At 46.7% G+C, this 17259-nt stretch overlaps 1 protein-coding gene across 1 annotated transcript in view; it reads left to right on the top strand.

Annotated features, from left to right (window-relative positions):
- The window catches only part of bach2b (BTB and CNC homology 1, basic leucine zipper transcription factor 2b), a 59230-nt gene that overhangs the window by 35236 nt on the left and 6735 nt on the right, over positions 1-17259 (top strand). The window contains exons 2-3 of the mRNA XM_083689439.1: positions 6726-6980; positions 14493-16091. Coding sequence (XP_083545565.1) covers positions 6738-6980; positions 14493-16091 — 1842 coding nt within the window. The 5' untranslated portion in view covers positions 6726-6737. The remainder of the gene's footprint in view (positions 1-6725; positions 6981-14492; positions 16092-17259) is intronic.

Genomic DNA, 17259 nt, shown 5'->3' with positions numbered 1-17259 from the left:
TGGGAAGATTTGATGTGTACTTGTTTTTGTAAAGCCACATCATTTCACCCTCAAAGTGTTTGTTGTAAAGTAGTTTCTGCAATTAAAGTTGGGCAATCGCTCAAACCTCTTAAAGCTTAGGCTAATCCAACTGCTAGACGTTCAATTTGTAATCGCTTAAAACCTTTTCATACTTTCTTTCATACACTTGTGAACATATGACTAAGGTACTGCCTCAAGGAGCTTTTATTTGACTTTGTTTTACACCATCATTGTAATAAGTTTATTGTTATAAGTTGTAATACGTTTATTACACTAGAGATATACTTTTTACTGTTTGTATCCCCACAGGTATCACTGTAAGATTTATTTTGTGTTATTATTTCAATCAGCAGTAAATGATGAAAAATCTGAAATCTTGCTATATGTTAAAGACCCTACAATAAGGCTGACCACCCTGCTGCTCCAATAGCATTTGCTTTAATCCAGTTAACTGGTGTCTTTGATAGTTTAAACGGAGTATACTTTTGTACTTTTCACTAATTGTTTCTCTCTGGACGTAAATCCCTGTGGTGTTTCTGGTATTGATTCACATGGTAAAGGTTAAGGCCAGTGCCGGCCTCAATAAGAGATGAAGCACCTCTGATGTTAATGAGAAGGATTGCAGATCTCTTTGTGGTGTGTGCAGGTTCTGCAGATGTACAGATGAGCTCTTTCTTTCTCTCTCTCTCGCTCACCCCAACAACCACCAGACAGACAACCCCTCTCATTTATCAATGTCAGGAGGCAACTAAACCATGGTTGGGTCTGCAGCACTGCAGGAGGACCTGAGGGACTCATCACACACAGATATCCCAGAACACCTGTGTCAATGAAAACCACATGTATCCTAATCAGGGTTCATAGGATATACTAGGAACCACTTGGTCTAGAATCTAGCTATTGAAAATGGGTGTCTCATCACGCCCCACATTTTCAATTATGAACATGGCGTTTGAATCCGCGGCCAACAGAATCCTCGGCATGAATATTTCAGGTGCTGACACTGGCCGAAAATTGATGATATGCTGTTTTTGCTCTGACTGTGGGATCGAAGTGTCAGGAGACAATATTGATTTCTATCTGGGTGATAGCCTCTGGATCCATATGTAGATTGAGTTTAACTTAATGAACCCAGGCATAGCCTGACTTGACTCTGTGTCTTCTGCCCGGCCCTTACCTTGAACTCTTATACTGGTTCTCCCCTTGCCCATTTATCTTCAGTGTTAATGGTGTCGGTCTGCCACATCTGTAACCACTCACTCACTGTGGCCTGAGGAAACCCAGAGTTGAATACAGTTGCAGTTATGTGCACTGTCTTCCACTTATGATCTATTTCAAAAGCTGTGCTGCTACATTGAGCATAATGAACCCTCATGTCATGTGTAACGACATGCCCCTATAACCTATAAAGAAAACCTTTACCCGCAGATACGAAATGTCAGTAAAGCAAATATATGAAAGAACTAAACTAAATGGGAGTCAGATTCAGAGGTAGCTTATTCAGAAGGGCACTGTTAAGGGTCACAACATAGCATGTCTACTGTATGTGCTGTGCATGCACGATCTCAGGATCAATATCAGCATCCTAATGACCTCATGAAAGCCAGATTATCTTCACTTATCTTCAAATCTAAGAGTAACAGCCTCTCTCAGCAACTGATGTCACTGAGCCTATCTGTCGTTGAAGAGAGTCTGCTGGAAAGCCCCACTGAGAACCCAGCCTTACTTCCTCTTGTGTCCTCTTTTCTCTGAGAGGTAGACTGTTTTACTCATCTACTCATTCTCTTTAACACGTTATGTTAGTGTTCAATGTGCATACGGTTGTCATAACAATGATGTATCGTCAGTATCGTCATGACAGTTCATGAGAACTTATGTTACTGTCGTCATAGACACCATGTTTCATTATACTGTAGGTGTCAAATGCCAGCAAAGTTACATTTTGTGAAATCAACCTCTTAGTTTATTGCATGACCTACTTTAAGCATCATTCAGCATCAACAGTACATTCAAACAAAGAGACAGTGTTTAAAGGTTAAACTCAGGAGCAAAAACAGTTACAGTCAGTGAAAACCTACAGAGAAGCCTCAAAGCCACATAATAAATGGCATCAGTCTTTGAGTGGCTCTTTGAGGAACCCCACACACTGATAGAGCCCAGCGGTGTCGTGTCCATGCATAATGCCCAGAGAGACATTTAAGGGCAGTTAGAGGCCATGGTCCTGACTCCATTCTCATTAAAATTCTCTATTAGTCCTCTGATAGACTGATCCCTTAATCAATTTTTAATCAATTCCTCCTCTTAGAGATCCTTGCTCTGGTATTTTATAATGAACGATTAACAGTTTTCTGATGATGGCTGCAGTTTGGATGAAGGTAAACTGCCACCAGGGGTGTGATAATCACAGGTTTCTGCTGAATACTAATGAGATAGGTGTGCTCACCCAAACATATGAATTGTATTTAGGGACACACATCTCTTAAGATCCTGGCTCTGCCTTAACAGCACTATGCCCAGTCCTCTGAGATGTCTGCGCCCAGGAATGATTCGGTTTCATTAATCTCTACACAATTAACTTACCTAAAGCCCCAGCCTAGACCAAATCAGTTTAAGAGGCTGAGGAAATAATTACCTTGATGGCCAAGAGAAGATGTACTGTAGTAAATAGATCCTACATTGCAATTGTAATTTCAATACATGACTCAGATTTAAGCGGAATAGTTGAAAAATTACAATTACCCCCCAGGTGATAAGCAGATTGTCATAGTTAACTATGGGATGGAAATATTGCTACTAAAAGAAAATCTGAGAGCACTGAAATGAGGAAATTGCCACTGAAGTATAATGGGAATGGTCATCTTGGCTGACCTGCTGCTTGCAGTTGAGTGTTCTGCATGTATTTACAGCAGTAAATTGCATCGGAGCTGACAACAATCTCTGCTTAGATGTGATTTATATTTGTCAGAGAATGCCTTATAGCACAATGTTACATTTTGTAAACTAATAATGACATGTACTGTATGTAAAAAATGTAAATAAAAAATGTAAATAAAAATAAATATATAGATATATCCTTAATTAAAGGGAAAAGAGAGTATGGCCATTAGCTATATAAACTTTCCTTCTACTTTCCCCTAACCATTGTTTTTGATAGTGGTTTCATTACCCGCAAAAGCCACACTGACATTTGCCGCCTTGCACCACTCCAAGCACATTTATAATCTGACTTGATTTGGTAATTGCAATTAAACCCATGCTCATCCTTGGAGTAAAAGCAGACATCTGGCAGCAGTCCTTCTCTCCTAATTGTACACAGTAACACAGTGTTCCTGTTTGTCTCAGATTAACTCTACCAACTGTGGGGAGCTAATGCTATTACAGCAGCAGTAGGCTTGTTTACTACAAGCAACCATAGAGGGGGATTCTGGTTTCCTGAATGAACAAAACAGTTTTTGAGGGTAGAAATGTCTGCCCTTCAGTGACACTCTTGCCATGCTTGTATCACAGTAAGGAATCTCTTGCTACTCATTTTCTTAACCACTGTATGACACACACCATATTTGCAATAGGGTGCACAGTATATCAGTTTGTTTACTTTGGTTCTGATATTAGGCTTGTATTGTGACAATGGTAAAATACAGGGCATTATATAGGACATTGTTAGTGGTGTTGGTGTACACAGCAAAGAATCCATATATTTTGTGGGGAAATGCGTATCTCAGTAATGGAAGGACAGACAGTAAATAACAAGGCAAGTTGTTTGCATGAAGTGAAAGGGTAATCAAATACATCTAGATTTGGCCAGCTTGTTGCACAAGGAAAATCTAACGATGAAAACATTAACTTGGTATGTAGTTAAGTAACATTAACATTGTTTAGGGAAAGATACACATTCTATGTCACAACAGGTTTGCTGGAAATTAGCAGTGAGTGTGAAACAACAGGATTTGTTTAAATTATTTCAAATCATGTGAATGATGTAGAAACTTTGGACTTTTCTCCTTTCTTTGTGCTGCCCACTAAGATACTACTGCACATCATCTACTGTGTGAAAATGGCTAGGGAGGCATGTTTTTAACCTTATTTATCCAGGGAGACACACTGAGACCGAGGTCTCTTTTGCAGGTGCGCTCTGTTTACAATACAAATATGATTACAAGACAACTCCTTAAAAACACAATAAAATACAAAATACACACATTAATTCATCAACACAAGAACATGTCTCTGTGAGCTGGTCCCTAATCAAAGTGTAAGCAACCAAGTGCTCCAACCTCAGTTTATGTCAGAGGAATATGTTGTCATGGCATCCAGAGTGTGTGGGGGAGGCGGGTTCGGTAAAGATGATGCCCTGTTTCTGACATGAGTCATGTGAGCTCTCCTGTCATGAGTGTGGCGCTTGTGGCTTTGTTCTGTGCTGAGAGAGCCTGGGGGTGGGGGGGGTGCCCCCACTGCTGCGGAGCCCCCACCCCCCATCCCCCCTCTCCTCTCATCGCATCAGTCCCCTGCACATCAGTCCTCTGAGACACTGTGAGAGAGAGGACACACATCACGGAGCCCATCATGATGCTGTCCAGGTTGTGACCAGGCAGTGAGTATATGAGCATTACATGGTCACAAGTCAGTTGAAAAGACTGAGAAAAAGCTATTACGACCAAGGCTCTGTCAACGTTCACATAGGGAGTCTGTACAAACATGAAGACCACGGCAAGCTGCAATCATAAAGGTAGAAGTGCAATATTGATGGTGGATGGAGTGTTCACTGGCAGCAGCTACTTTGTATAGCGTACTGTTCAGTGGATCTCAAGTGGGATGTGTTTTGTAGACTACAGAAGCAAGCAACGATGAGGAATAGAGAGTTAACTCTTCTACAGTCCCATTAGCCTTGATCAGCATCCCTCAGATCAGCAGGCCCGCTCCAGGGAGTGGTAAGCCTTAGAGTCAGCTCTGTTGATGGGCATTAGAAACTCATCATCAACACACTATGCTTTTGATCTGTGCAGGAGTGTTAGCGTTAGCATTGGTTAGCAAAAAAAAGCTGCAGAATGAAAATGCCCTTGAAAAAAACAACTAGCTTTGCATCCCTCAGCATTTCTAATCAGAACACAACCAAAACCAGCTATTTTGTGGTGCATATGTATGTGTTTGTGTTGTTTGCGTGTATCATCCTTGCAGACGTCTGAAATTGAAGCAAGGCGAATGCACATTCCAGAGTAGAAATAGCATGTTTTGATTGTTATGAACCTTGCAACCACATCTGGAAACATTATTCTTGGAAGACAGGTCGTTATCCAACGAAGCCAGCTGAAAAACCTTTGGTGGGAGAAAAAAAATAAACAATAATTGGATAGGCCACTCAGACAACCACTGTAAATGTCTGGAGAGTGGTTCCAAACCTGCCCCCGCACCAGCCCTAGCATACCAAGGCAAAGCCTATGAGACCTGCAGTGATGGCTGCTGTCGTAAGAGCAGTCATGTTACTTCAGAAGATAATCTCTTTTTTTTCATTGCTGGAGAGACAGGGTGCCCATGTAATAAAAAGTACTTAAAGGGCTAGTTCACCCAAATGACAGAATGACATATTTGATTCATTTAGCTACTTAAAGAGAACCAAGGTGTTGATGGCCGTTCAGACAGGTGGAACACAATTAACACAATCTTTTCTGATGATGACTACCAATCTGCAGCTCTCCACTGACCACCCTTAGAAAGACTGTCCAGTCACACCGTGTCCAAGGTATCAGAAGGCGTTTCCACTATCCCACCCTGTCCTTTTCCATTTGCACTGAAGGAGTTTCTGCAGGAGAGAAGTTTACATTTTCACACTAGGAGAAGTTACCCCCCCCCCCCCCCCTCCCACACACACACACACACACACACACGTGGCGCAGAGTCAGAGAGTCATTGAGGGTACCCCACAGTCAAAAGGGAATCCATTTAATGGGACTGATCACTATATTTACAGTGTGTGTGTGTGTGTGTGCAACGTGACTTAGCAGCAGGAACGACAAGGAAGCAAACCCAGTGGTGTCTATCACCGCACGCAGGGTGAGCAGAAAGGAACGTTTGGCAGGGAGGACATGGAAATGTGTAGCCCTTTCCCAGTGCATGGCTTCTGTTGTATATATGGATGGAAAGACTGGTAGGAATTAGATGTGTTCATTCTAGATGACTTGGTTGGTGTCTGAGTGCCACTCACCGTGCCTCTACAGTGACTACCGACCTTCTTAGATTACGAACACTTATGGACTTTTTCCTCTGTACTGAGAGCGACACCTTTAAGACAAAGAGAGAGTGTGTTCTGTTGGGCTACTATACAGCATCTGTGTAGTTTGCAAGTGTGTGTGTGTGTGTGTGTGTCTGTTTGGGAGTATGTGGTTAGGAGTGCATGTCTGTGTGTGTGGGAATGTGTTGGGTGCATGGAGTGTGTGTGTGTGTGTGTGTGTGTGTGTGTGTGTGTGTGTGTGTGTGTGTGAGTGTGAGTGTGAGTGTGAGTGTGAGTGTGAGTGCATATATATACTGTGTACAGGAGGCAAGGGGGAAAGAGAGAGCGTAAAGCTGAGAGCGGCGGTCATGGTGTAAGTGTTGATTCATGGGGCTGTGTTGGGGCTGGGGTGGGTTCGGGGCGCTGATGTCAGCCCTGTGGTATGCGCCTGCTGGGCCCGCTGTAAGCTGACCCCCCTCTGTTGTGCTTCTATTTCCAGGGCGTGAGCGGAATGTCCGTGGATGAGAAGCCTGAAGCCCCCATGTACGTGTATGAGTCGACGGTTCATTGTACCAATATCCTCCTGTGCCTGAACGACCAGCGGAAGCAGGATATCCTGTGCGATGTGACTGTCCTGGTAGAGGGCAAGGAGTTCCGCGGGCACAGGGCTGTCCTGGCCGCCTGCAGTGAGTACTTCTTGCAGGCGCTGGTGGTACAGGCGGAGAATGGACTGGTGGTCCGACTACCTGAGGAGGTATGTATCGAAAACCGCCACACCAAGTCAAACAAAAATAAACACACCACTCTGGTCCTTTTCACTCGTTTTAGATTATCTTTCAGTCCAAAAAAAAGGAAGGATATATCAATGTTTTAATTTAATATGTGAAGTCTAATAGCTGGAGGGAAAAGAGTGAGTGATATGTGCTAGGAATAGGGCTAGTGAGATGATGTGGAGCTATGAGTGCCAATTAGCACCTTTAGTCCCAGTTTTCAGATGTGATAACACTTTGGTCTGTGACTGATGCCGTATGAGTCTCCATCCTCTCCTGTCTGAACACTGCTTCCCACTGCTCCTGTCACTCCAGCCCCACCTCGATCCACAGCTTCCCCACCATAGAAGTGATTAAAGCTACACCGGCTGATGTATTGATGTCACACACCCACTCGTAACACATGCATACACACATGTGCCCGCAAAACTGGGGCACACATCACATGTGTGGGGGAGATGTGGATCCTAGCTGGGGCTAGCATGCATGCATTAATAACGTAACGCCTGTCAAAAGACTTTGTCGTCATGTTCAGTAGTCGAAAAATATGTCTCAATCGCACTGGAAATCTCTGTGAGGGATCAATCAATTTCGGTTTTATGTAAAAAAAAAAAAAAACGAGCATTATGTGCTTTCTTTTCTCCTTAACTCTGAGAATTACTCCAGGGAATGCCAACACACAAAGCAGAATCCCTTTAATATACTCTCTCTGCACATGAATAATGCATGATATGAGCTGCTGTGTATTTCAGGTGTGAGAGTGCTGTGGAAAGTGATCTTTCAGAAGGCGCCGGTTTCTTTAATGTGCCAGAGAAAGAGTTTTACTCTTATTGGGATTTCAACCAAGCCTGGCTCTCTCTCTTTATCAATTGCTGTTTAATTTGACAAGATTACACAAAAGCATATGATTTCATTTAAATGGAATAAATAATGATAGTCATTAAAATATAGCCTCTATTTCACATGTAACTTGCATGTTACAAAACAGGTATTCTCCTGAGTAACTAGGCAGATATACACACCGTCTAATGTACAAACTCACTTATTAAGCTGTCATTACATAGCTTCTTTTTAGAGGTGGGGTGAGTCATTCTCTGACATGTCTAGACATAGGCACTATCCTGTAATTGAGGAATGTCAATTCATTGATGTCATCACTCAAGTTTTAATGTCCTCTGTCACCCTGGTCTTCTTGGTCAGTGACTCACATACGCTGACACATCTGCACCACTCTGCCATTTACGAGGGTTTGATTGCGGGGGGGGGGCTGGGTAGTGAGTCCCCTCTCCCCTCCCTCCCCACTGGTCTGTGTCAGCACTGTGGCCTTTATCTCAGCAGACCTTGTTGACGCTGGTGTGTGTGGCTCCAGTCAGAGGGGAGGGGGCCTTCCCCAGCACTACTGAAGGCTGCCACCTATGTGTAACAAAGGGCAACTGAGGGGTCCTTGATCACCACTAGCAGGGAGAGAGGGGGGAAAAAAGCATTGCAGATGAAATGTGAAACAAAGACCACCGCCCTCTCCCCCTCCCTCCCTCCCTCCCTCCCCCCCTCCTCCTTCCTCCGTCCTTCATCACTCTTTCTCCCAGATGACCTTGTTACTCTGGAGTGGCCGGGGACATTCGTGCTAGTGACATCATCGAGTTAATGTCATTGCCGTTTCAGAGAGGGAGCCTGTTAATCAAGGCTTTGTTAGGAATCAGATCATGAGAATAGAACAAGCACTTCTTGTCTCCTTTTAGTAACATTGCCCTTAACCAACGCAGGGGAGGAAACAGAGGACACTTGGTTTGCGTTGGATGGTTGAGGCTACACTCACATTAGAGCATTTCTCAACATCACATATCTTGTGAGCAGGAACAAAGGGTGATTCATAGAAACCCAGCATGCCGTGAATATGAGCTAACAGGAGGAATTTCAAAGAGAGAGCCCTCCGCTGGAGAAGAGCAGTCATCACGGCGACGATGACACAGTCAGTGTGTGTGTGTGTGTGTGTGTGTGTGTGTGTGTGTGTGTGTGTGTGTGTGTCTCTCACACACATGATGAAACTGTGTGTAAGTGTGGGGTCTGAATCAATCAGAGCTCTCAGCGTCAGAGCACGGCTGTGACCAATTTGTCAGTGAATAGTATGATGTCCCCTTGTTCTCCATATAGAAAACAGACAGCGATTAATTTTTTTTATTTGTAATTGTTATTGGCATGTTACATTAGCAGTCTAATTTACTGAATAATTGGAATTTGGATCACTGAATTATTTAATGAACTAACAAATTAAAATATTGATTCATACACTGTAGTCAGTCCCTGACTAGTTCATGTATTCTACACTTGTTTGCACATTCCTATGGTATTTTTCCCTGAGCATGGGAAAGTCTCTGGCTAGCCTGAATAGACCCATAGACTAGTGTGATTGATTCCAGACCACTGGAGGGGGTGGCGGAGGGCCTCAGTAGCCTTCTCTGGGCTCTCTGGTGTACTCAGTAAAAACATGAGAGAGGCCATCACTGTGATTCAGCAGAGGGGTGGTTCACAGACCTCAAACCACCTCCTGTTTGTGAGCTCTTCCCTCAGTCATGACCAGGACTGGCTGCTGCACATTTCTCAAGCCACATGGCATTTGCAGTGATTGTAGTGTTAGAATAATGTTGAAACCAAAGGTGTAGTAGACGGGGGGAGGAGGGGGGGGGGTTGCTGCTGGTTGCTCTCTGAGAGTGAGACAGGGAAATGTAATGTACTTTGGAGGTTTAGGGGGTTGACGGGTGACGGGTGAAGTTCCCCCCCCCCACCTTCACAGATAGTTGATCAGGTTGAGACCTACACAGGACCCACTCATCTGAACGCCTCAAGCTGAGAGGAACAGCAGAGGGCCAACACAAGCAGTGAGCCCAACCAGGAGACTATCGCACGTTTACAGCTTAGACAGATGGTAGGAGCCAGGCACCCAGATCCCTCCATCTTCTCCCTGCTGAAGGTGGGGGTGGGGTCGAAGAGGAGGAGGAGGGAGGGAGGGAGGGCGGGAGGGAGGGAGGGAGGGAAGGAAGGAGAAGAGCGATACCTCCTGGTGTGACTGCTGGTGCTAATACACAGCTCTCTGGTCCTGGCAGGGGGTCTCTTCTGCCAGCATAAGGGCACATCTCATTCTTAAGCTGACAGTAGGATACAGGGTCTTTGTCTGTGTGTGTGTGTGTGTGTGTGTGTGTGTGTGTGTGTGTGTGTGTGTGTGTGTGTGTGTGTGTGTGTGTGTGTGTGTGTGTGTGTGTGGGTGGGTGTGTGTGGGTGTGTGCGTGTGTGTGTGTGTGTGTGTGTGTGTCTGTGTGTGTGTGTGTCTATGTGAGTAAGGGGCTGGTGTGGTGCAAGAGGCACCTTGAAGAGACGGGTATCTTACAGGCAGCCCAGCACACCCCCGGTGAGAGCATGCAGAGTGATCCCTGTGTGTTTATATTCTCTATTTAACCCTCAAGCCCCAGACAATTAGCCACTGGCTGGCCTATATTCTCCTTCACCACACAAGTGTTGTGCACAAGTGTGCCATTTCATTTCCACAGACACAAAGGCTCTTTAACATGAAGACAGGCAGCAGGGAGCCCGAAGGATAACGTTGGAGTGGAGCGAGTGTCTTTATCGTATATACACAGGGTCATGTCCTCCCCACTGTCTGGCCATGTACAGTAAGCTGCACTACGAGAGGATTAGGAAGTACGGTATCTGATTTAATCCACTGTCAGGGGAAGGTTTACTTACTGTACTGACGCTCAGTTAGCTACAAGAGCCTTGAGCGTTCAATGTACAGATCTCACTGTGGGGAACCCTCTCATCATGGTTATGAAATGGCATTCAAATGGATACATATCAGCTCAAGATTCACAGTAAATGGCTTCTACAGTATTTCCCTCCAATTTGTACATATTGGGAAATAGCTTTAGATGGGGCTGAATGCGCTTTGCTGTATTGCGTCAGTTCATTGTCTCTGTGTGACTCCCCCGGTCTCCCCCCCCCCCCCCTCTCCCATCTTACAAGGTTAAATCACCAAGGCAGCCCTCCATACCGTTTTCCCATTAGTGCTGGGAGTGACTCAGGCTCCTCATTGTTCTACTCTAAATTCAGAGGTTAATGTCATGTTACTCAGCAGATCGGATATTAAAGCGTCTACTGTAGTCTCTCCAGTGGAGATGGCGTGTTTTTCTTTTGCGGGGAAGCACTCCATTCTTCATTAGGATGCATGACATGCAGGAATTCACCGGGGTGCATTTGCATAAATTAGCCGTCTCTACCACGGAGAGGCGAAAAGGCCGATATAAGAGCAGAGAGCTCTGTGAGGGAGAGAAGGGAACAGAGGGAGGGGCTTGTATTCCTCTTGCCGGTTTATGAAAGAAGTTCCTAAAAATGGCAAGTGAATTGTCTTGTGTCTGAGAGGTGCTATTCCTAGTAGTAGTTTCCCGCTCTGTTATGGTATTGCCTCTGTAGACACAGCGCAGGACGAGACCAGGTCCAGAATCTTCACATTAGCATAAAATGGCCCAGATCTGTCACTTTGATTAATTTGTTCCTTTGTCTTAGCTTCATATGCCAAAGTCTATCCACTAATGATCAGGAAACAGGCTTTATATCCTCCTACTTTTTCTCTAATCCTTTCATCTTTTTTTGCCCCTTTCTAGTGTGGCTTTTTCATGTTGCGACCATCTCTCTCTCTCTCTCTCTCTCTCTCTCTCGCTCTCTCTCTCTCTTGCTCTCTCTGTGTCATTCGCTCTTTCTCTTCCCTCTCTCTGTCTGCCTCTCTCTCTCTCCTTCTCTCTCTCTCTCTCTCTCTCTCTCTCTCTCTCTCTCTCTCTTTCTCTCTATTTCATTGTTCCTCCCTCTCTCTCAATCCCTTACGCTTGCCTTCATTAGGCTGCTGTGCTGGTTGTAACACTGGAGTAATCACATATGGTGCAGGGCACACATAAAGATATGCTCCCGCAGGCAGCAGCTGCTGATACAAGCTGAAAATAGATCCAGGGTACGCTCAGCACTTTTCCCCCAGCAGCTCGTCTGTTTATCAGCAGCCCTGGATGCAGCGGGCCAGCCACCCAGCCTCATTTAAGCCAGACCACTTTCACCTTTAAAGACGGCTGGCTGGATCTGCTCTGCATGTGTAAAGGGAGGGAGTTGGTGGGTGAATGGAGGCCAGTGGGTGGCGGAGAGTAGTCAGCTGACCCTGCCTCTCCAGCTAGTTGCCCCTGCACTCTCTCTCTCTGTCTGCTGGGAGGTGGTGTGTGTGTGTGTGTGTGTGTGTGTGTGTGTGTGTGTGTGTGTGTGTGTGTGTGCGCGCGTGCGTGCGCTAGTGCTGTGCGTGCTGATGCCATTACAGTGGAGAGGTGCTGTGCTCATCAGTAGCGTTGAGTCTAGTCAAAGCATCTCCCCTCCCCCCTGCGCGCCACACACATGCTCCCACCTACCCACCCCAATCCCCCCACACAGATATCGAGTCAGCAGCTTCCTCTCAACAATGACTGATTGGCGCTGGTGTGCTGTCTGCTGCTGTGGCGTCCTGGAGAGCAGCGTTGTAGCAGGCTGTAGGGGGCCGGAGGGGGCTGTGCTGTGCTGGTTGCAGGGTCTTCCAGGAGAGAGGCTACAGTAGCTGATTGGCTGTAGCCAGAGCCATATATACTGCAGACTGTGGTCTGGGCTTCTAGGATTAGAGGGAATCAGGGAAGGCATCCCCCTATAGACACTCAGAGGACATCTCCCTCTTCTACTCTTCGGTCGATGAATGGAAATGTGTACATATAGACACCTATTGTGTGTTGGTGTGTAAACAGATGTTTATATCCTGAACAAACATCTGCTTAGGTAATGAGGGTATTTTCCAGATCATAACAAAGATTAAACATATGCCTCCCATGTGTTCGTCTTTATTACTAAAGCATTCATTTCACACGTCAAAAAGGTGTTTGAGGCAGGTTGTCCATAGTTCAGTCTATATTGAACAGTGAGTAAGATAATTGATTGCATCATTTAACATCCACAAGACACAGTGTACACTTAACACTAAATGGGGAGCATATCTTTGTTTCTATCTTAACCTTTCAGCAATCTAGATAATAACAGAAATAATTGGCCTACAGTAATATAATGTTTGATATGTTTAGTGCATTCGAAACCATAGCATAATCCCTCAGCATAGCATATAATCCATACACACACACACACACACACACATATCCTGGTGATTTGACATATTCTGCTGAGCCTGATTCAAATGACCTCAGGCTTGTTTTTCCCTCCCTGTTTGCTTTCCCTCGTATATATACTGCCCGGTTGTTTTTCCAAATGGAAAAATCCACAAAGCAAATTCTGTGGTTTCTGAGCTTGATTTTTGATGGGGGAAAATCCTGTTTCACTAGCAGGGTGTCTGGCACCGACCCTGGGAGCACTGCTGAATGCTGCTGTGTGGCTCACAGAGTGAATATCATTACACCTAGACTCATTCATCTTCTGTTGCCCCCCCCCCCCCAACAATAGAAGCAAAACAATCAGTAAACAGGGGTCTTTTCCTGCTCATTAAAAACACATTGTGCAGCTTGTTTCCCTAAATCTGTGAGCACCCGGTAAGTCTTGTTCTGAGGACTTTACATCACTCAGACACTGAAAAGGTGCTTTGTTGAATGAACAAAAGAGTCCCATGTTCAAAGTGAAGCCATTGTAACTGCGTTTGTGAGCGCACCTTGCTTTGTGTGTGGTTTGATCACAATCCTGGACTAACAGAGATTCATTCTTCACCAGAAAATGAGTTGTAACAGTGGAGCAGCACTGTGTGTTACCATTGGATAGGGCTGTACAGTATACCTGCCTGAGCTTCACAACAACTTCTAGTTGTCCAGTCTAAATTACTATTTAACAGTCAGCCTGCTTTCTTTTCCCCTGTCTCCCTATTATACAATAATAACAACAACAACAACAGCAGCAGTAGTAGTAGAGGGCAGCCACGCTTCTGCAGGCTCAGGAGTTTACCTAATTATCCAGCATTAATTCTAAATGGAAGGCTTCCCTCTCTTATCCTGCTCCACATGTCTGCAATAAGGATAAGCTGCAAGTCTTACAAACCATGAGCCTCTACATTGAGGCCCTTCACTGCAGGCCAATGGCACAGACAGTGATGCAGCGGTCCATATTACTGTACATGACACATGCACATCAACACAAGACATGGGTGGGAGTGTGAGCCAGAGCTGCTGATAGGCCTACAGACAGCGGGGCAGACTGTGGTGGGCCAGTGGAATGTCACAAGGGTCATTGTTATGAAAATGGGCCTGGGCACACAACCTGCTGCCAGCCAACACCACTGGATTTTATTTACTGCTGTATAGAATGTTCGGTGCTGACCCGATAAAAGATTAACTGGTACTTTACAGTGTTTGTTTACGGTCATTAGAGCTGTCGGGTTGTCTCACCACACTCCAAGGGCTCTGAACAATGGCAGTGCTGATGGTAATGCTGGCAATTTCCCTGTTTTTTCGCAGGTCACTGCCAGGGGATTCGCCCCATTGTTGCAGTTTGCCTACACTGCTAAGCTGTTACTCAGCAGAGAAAACATCCAGGAGGTCATCCGCTGTGCCGAATTCCTGCGCATGCACAACCTGGAGGACTCCTGCTTTCGCTTCCTAGAGGCCCAGCTGCGGAGCGAGGAGGATGGCCTGCTGCTGTGCCACAAGGTGGCGGCGGACGTGAACAACTCGGAGGACGAGAGCATGCAGTCAGAGGCAACGAAGGCCACCTCCCCCAAAGTCCGGCGGCGCGCCGAGGCCCTCGCCTCTTTGCGGCGCCCGGATGAGGACCGGCTAGCCGTGGCTGTGCCCAGCGACTTCAGTGATGGCCGACTGGAGTTCGACAGACACGGAGCGTCAGACCTCCCGCGCTGCCCCAAATACAGGAAGTACCAGTGGGCCTGCAACAAGCACAATAACGACACCTCCTCACACACCAGTACCTCAGGTTTTCCAAGCACATTATTATTAAAGGAGATCAGCGAAAGCAACAACGCGGTCAGGGGGCAGAGTAGGCCACCGGTGGCCCAGATCAAAGTGGAGCCACGGGCAGAGGAAGAGGCTATCTCGCTGTGCCTGTCAGGGGATGAGCCAGATGGGCGGGACGTGGATGGGCGGGACGTGGATGGGCGGGACAAGGATTGGCGGGACAAGGATGGACGGGACAAGGATGGGCAGGACAAGGACGGCGTGATGGCCATGGAGATGGACAGCCCCATGTCTGTAGAAGACAAAGCTAAGAGAAGTAAGTCCCCCACCTGCCTCCGCGCCTTCTTCAAGAAAGGGGCGGACCTTCCCAGTCTGCCCAATCCATCACAACAGCTTTTCGCCAACAGACTCGTCTGCCCCCAAGACAAAGGAACCACTCAGGGAGATCACAAAAAAGACTTCAGGCCTTTCACTGGGGAGCTGGGCCTGTCTGTTACATCCCCAAAGGACATGGATGGTTTCCCAGCGGGCCTGTCGCTCAAGTCAGCCTCCTATGACGGGTTGTGCAAACAGGAAGTGGAGCTGGACCGCCGCAGTGTCATATTTTCCTCAGGGGCCTGTGACCGCCTTGGAACCCCGGCGCATTCCTACCCTGGCGGGAACTCTTTGGAGATGGAGCTCTCTGAGCACACGCCAAAGGGCCTGTGGGCCGGTGCCAGCCAGTCCCTTCCCAGCTCCCAGACCTACTCCCCCAGCGCCACCTCCACCGAGCCACCACTCCTGTGCCGCCAACGGCCCAACACCAGCTGCCCAGTGCCAATCAAGGTGTGTCCGCGCTCGCCGCCCTCCGAGACCCGTACCAGGACCTCCAGCTCCTGCTCCTCCTACTCCTACGCGGAAGACGGGAGCGGCGGCTCGCCCTGCAGCCTGCCCCAGTTTGAGTTCTCCTCCTCCCCGTGCTCCAACTTGGTGCGCAGCCTCAACGTGGACCAGCAGGAGCAGGGCATGGGAGGGGACGCCCTCTTCAACCAGGCGCGACCCAAGATCAAGTGTGAGCAGTCGTACGGCATGAACTCCAGCGACGAGTCTGGCTCCTTCTCGGAGGGAGACAGCGAGTCCTGCCATGTGCAGGAGCAAGGGCCCGAGGTGAGTGTTTTACACAGCGTCTTCTCGCTCTACACCATGTATCACACACGTCCCGCACACACAGCCCCATCTTGGCTAATCATCTCACTGTGACCTAGCTCTCCAGGTCTACATTAACAGTCATTAGATCATTGTGTAATTGAATCGGGAGTGTTTTTCAGTCAAAGATTTTTCTGTACCACCAAAGGGCACAGATGTGCTTTGATATTATTAATCTGCTTTACGCACTGCTGGATATCTTTGTAATGAGTCGGAATATGTGTCCAAGCGCGCTCGCACAATCTGAGAGTACACACACTCAGGAGGGGGCGGCGGTGATTTGAGGGCTGTGATTGGTTGATCCTGTGGACAGCGAGGTGGGGGGAGGGAGGGCGGGGAGGGAAGGGGGGGAGTTGAAGTGCTGTAAGACTCAGATCTACATGATGGAAGCATCAGGAGTCGTAGTAAAGGAGTGCACTGTAGCGTTTCCCTGTGGTGGCTCTATCTCTGTCCCCTGTCAAGGCCAACCACACTAACTAGCTCATTTTACCCCCACAGACACATCTGACATCTACTGTATAATCCAATACGTTAAGCAAAGCGCTACACATGCTAATTCGCAGGGTACCTACAGTACATGGCCATGCTTTGACATTTATGGTGTTTCACTAATGAGCTATACCGCTAAGGGGAAGGTTTGCTGTATGAGTTGCATATACTGTAGAGCAGATGTAGCCTATAGGGTGTGTGTGTGTGTGTGTGTGTGTGTGTGATGCGTAATGTAATTAGGATAAAGCCGTAGTGTAAGTGGGGGTCTGTGTTGTGTCATGATGAGACGGCAGTGCGATGCTGACAGGGATGTATGGTCAATCCTCTAATCATCCTCTAATCCACCTGGGCTGGCTGACGTCCTCCAGACTGCGGACCGTAGGACAACACTGTTGTTTACTGAGGAAAGATCAGTGAGGACCAGGGGGAAACTGAGAATACAGCCATCTGTAAATGCAATCAGGAGGAATTAAGTGCCATCAAAAGGAAAATGAAAAGTAACTATTCACAGGAATACCTCTGATGCCTCTTCAATTTTAGCTCACAATTATTGCATCAGTAACATTTGCTTTTGTTGTAGCCTAGGCAGGCTTATTTTTTTCATGTGCCTGAAGGAGAAGGCTCTCTGCTTCTCAGGCTG

Source organism: Argentina silus, assembly GCF_951799395.1.
Source record: "Argentina silus genome assembly, chromosome: 17".
Taxonomy (NCBI): domain Eukaryota; kingdom Metazoa; phylum Chordata; class Actinopteri; order Argentiniformes; family Argentinidae; genus Argentina; species Argentina silus.
Note: the sequence above shows the minus strand (reverse complement) of the source record. Positions and strands in the feature narration are given on the sequence as shown.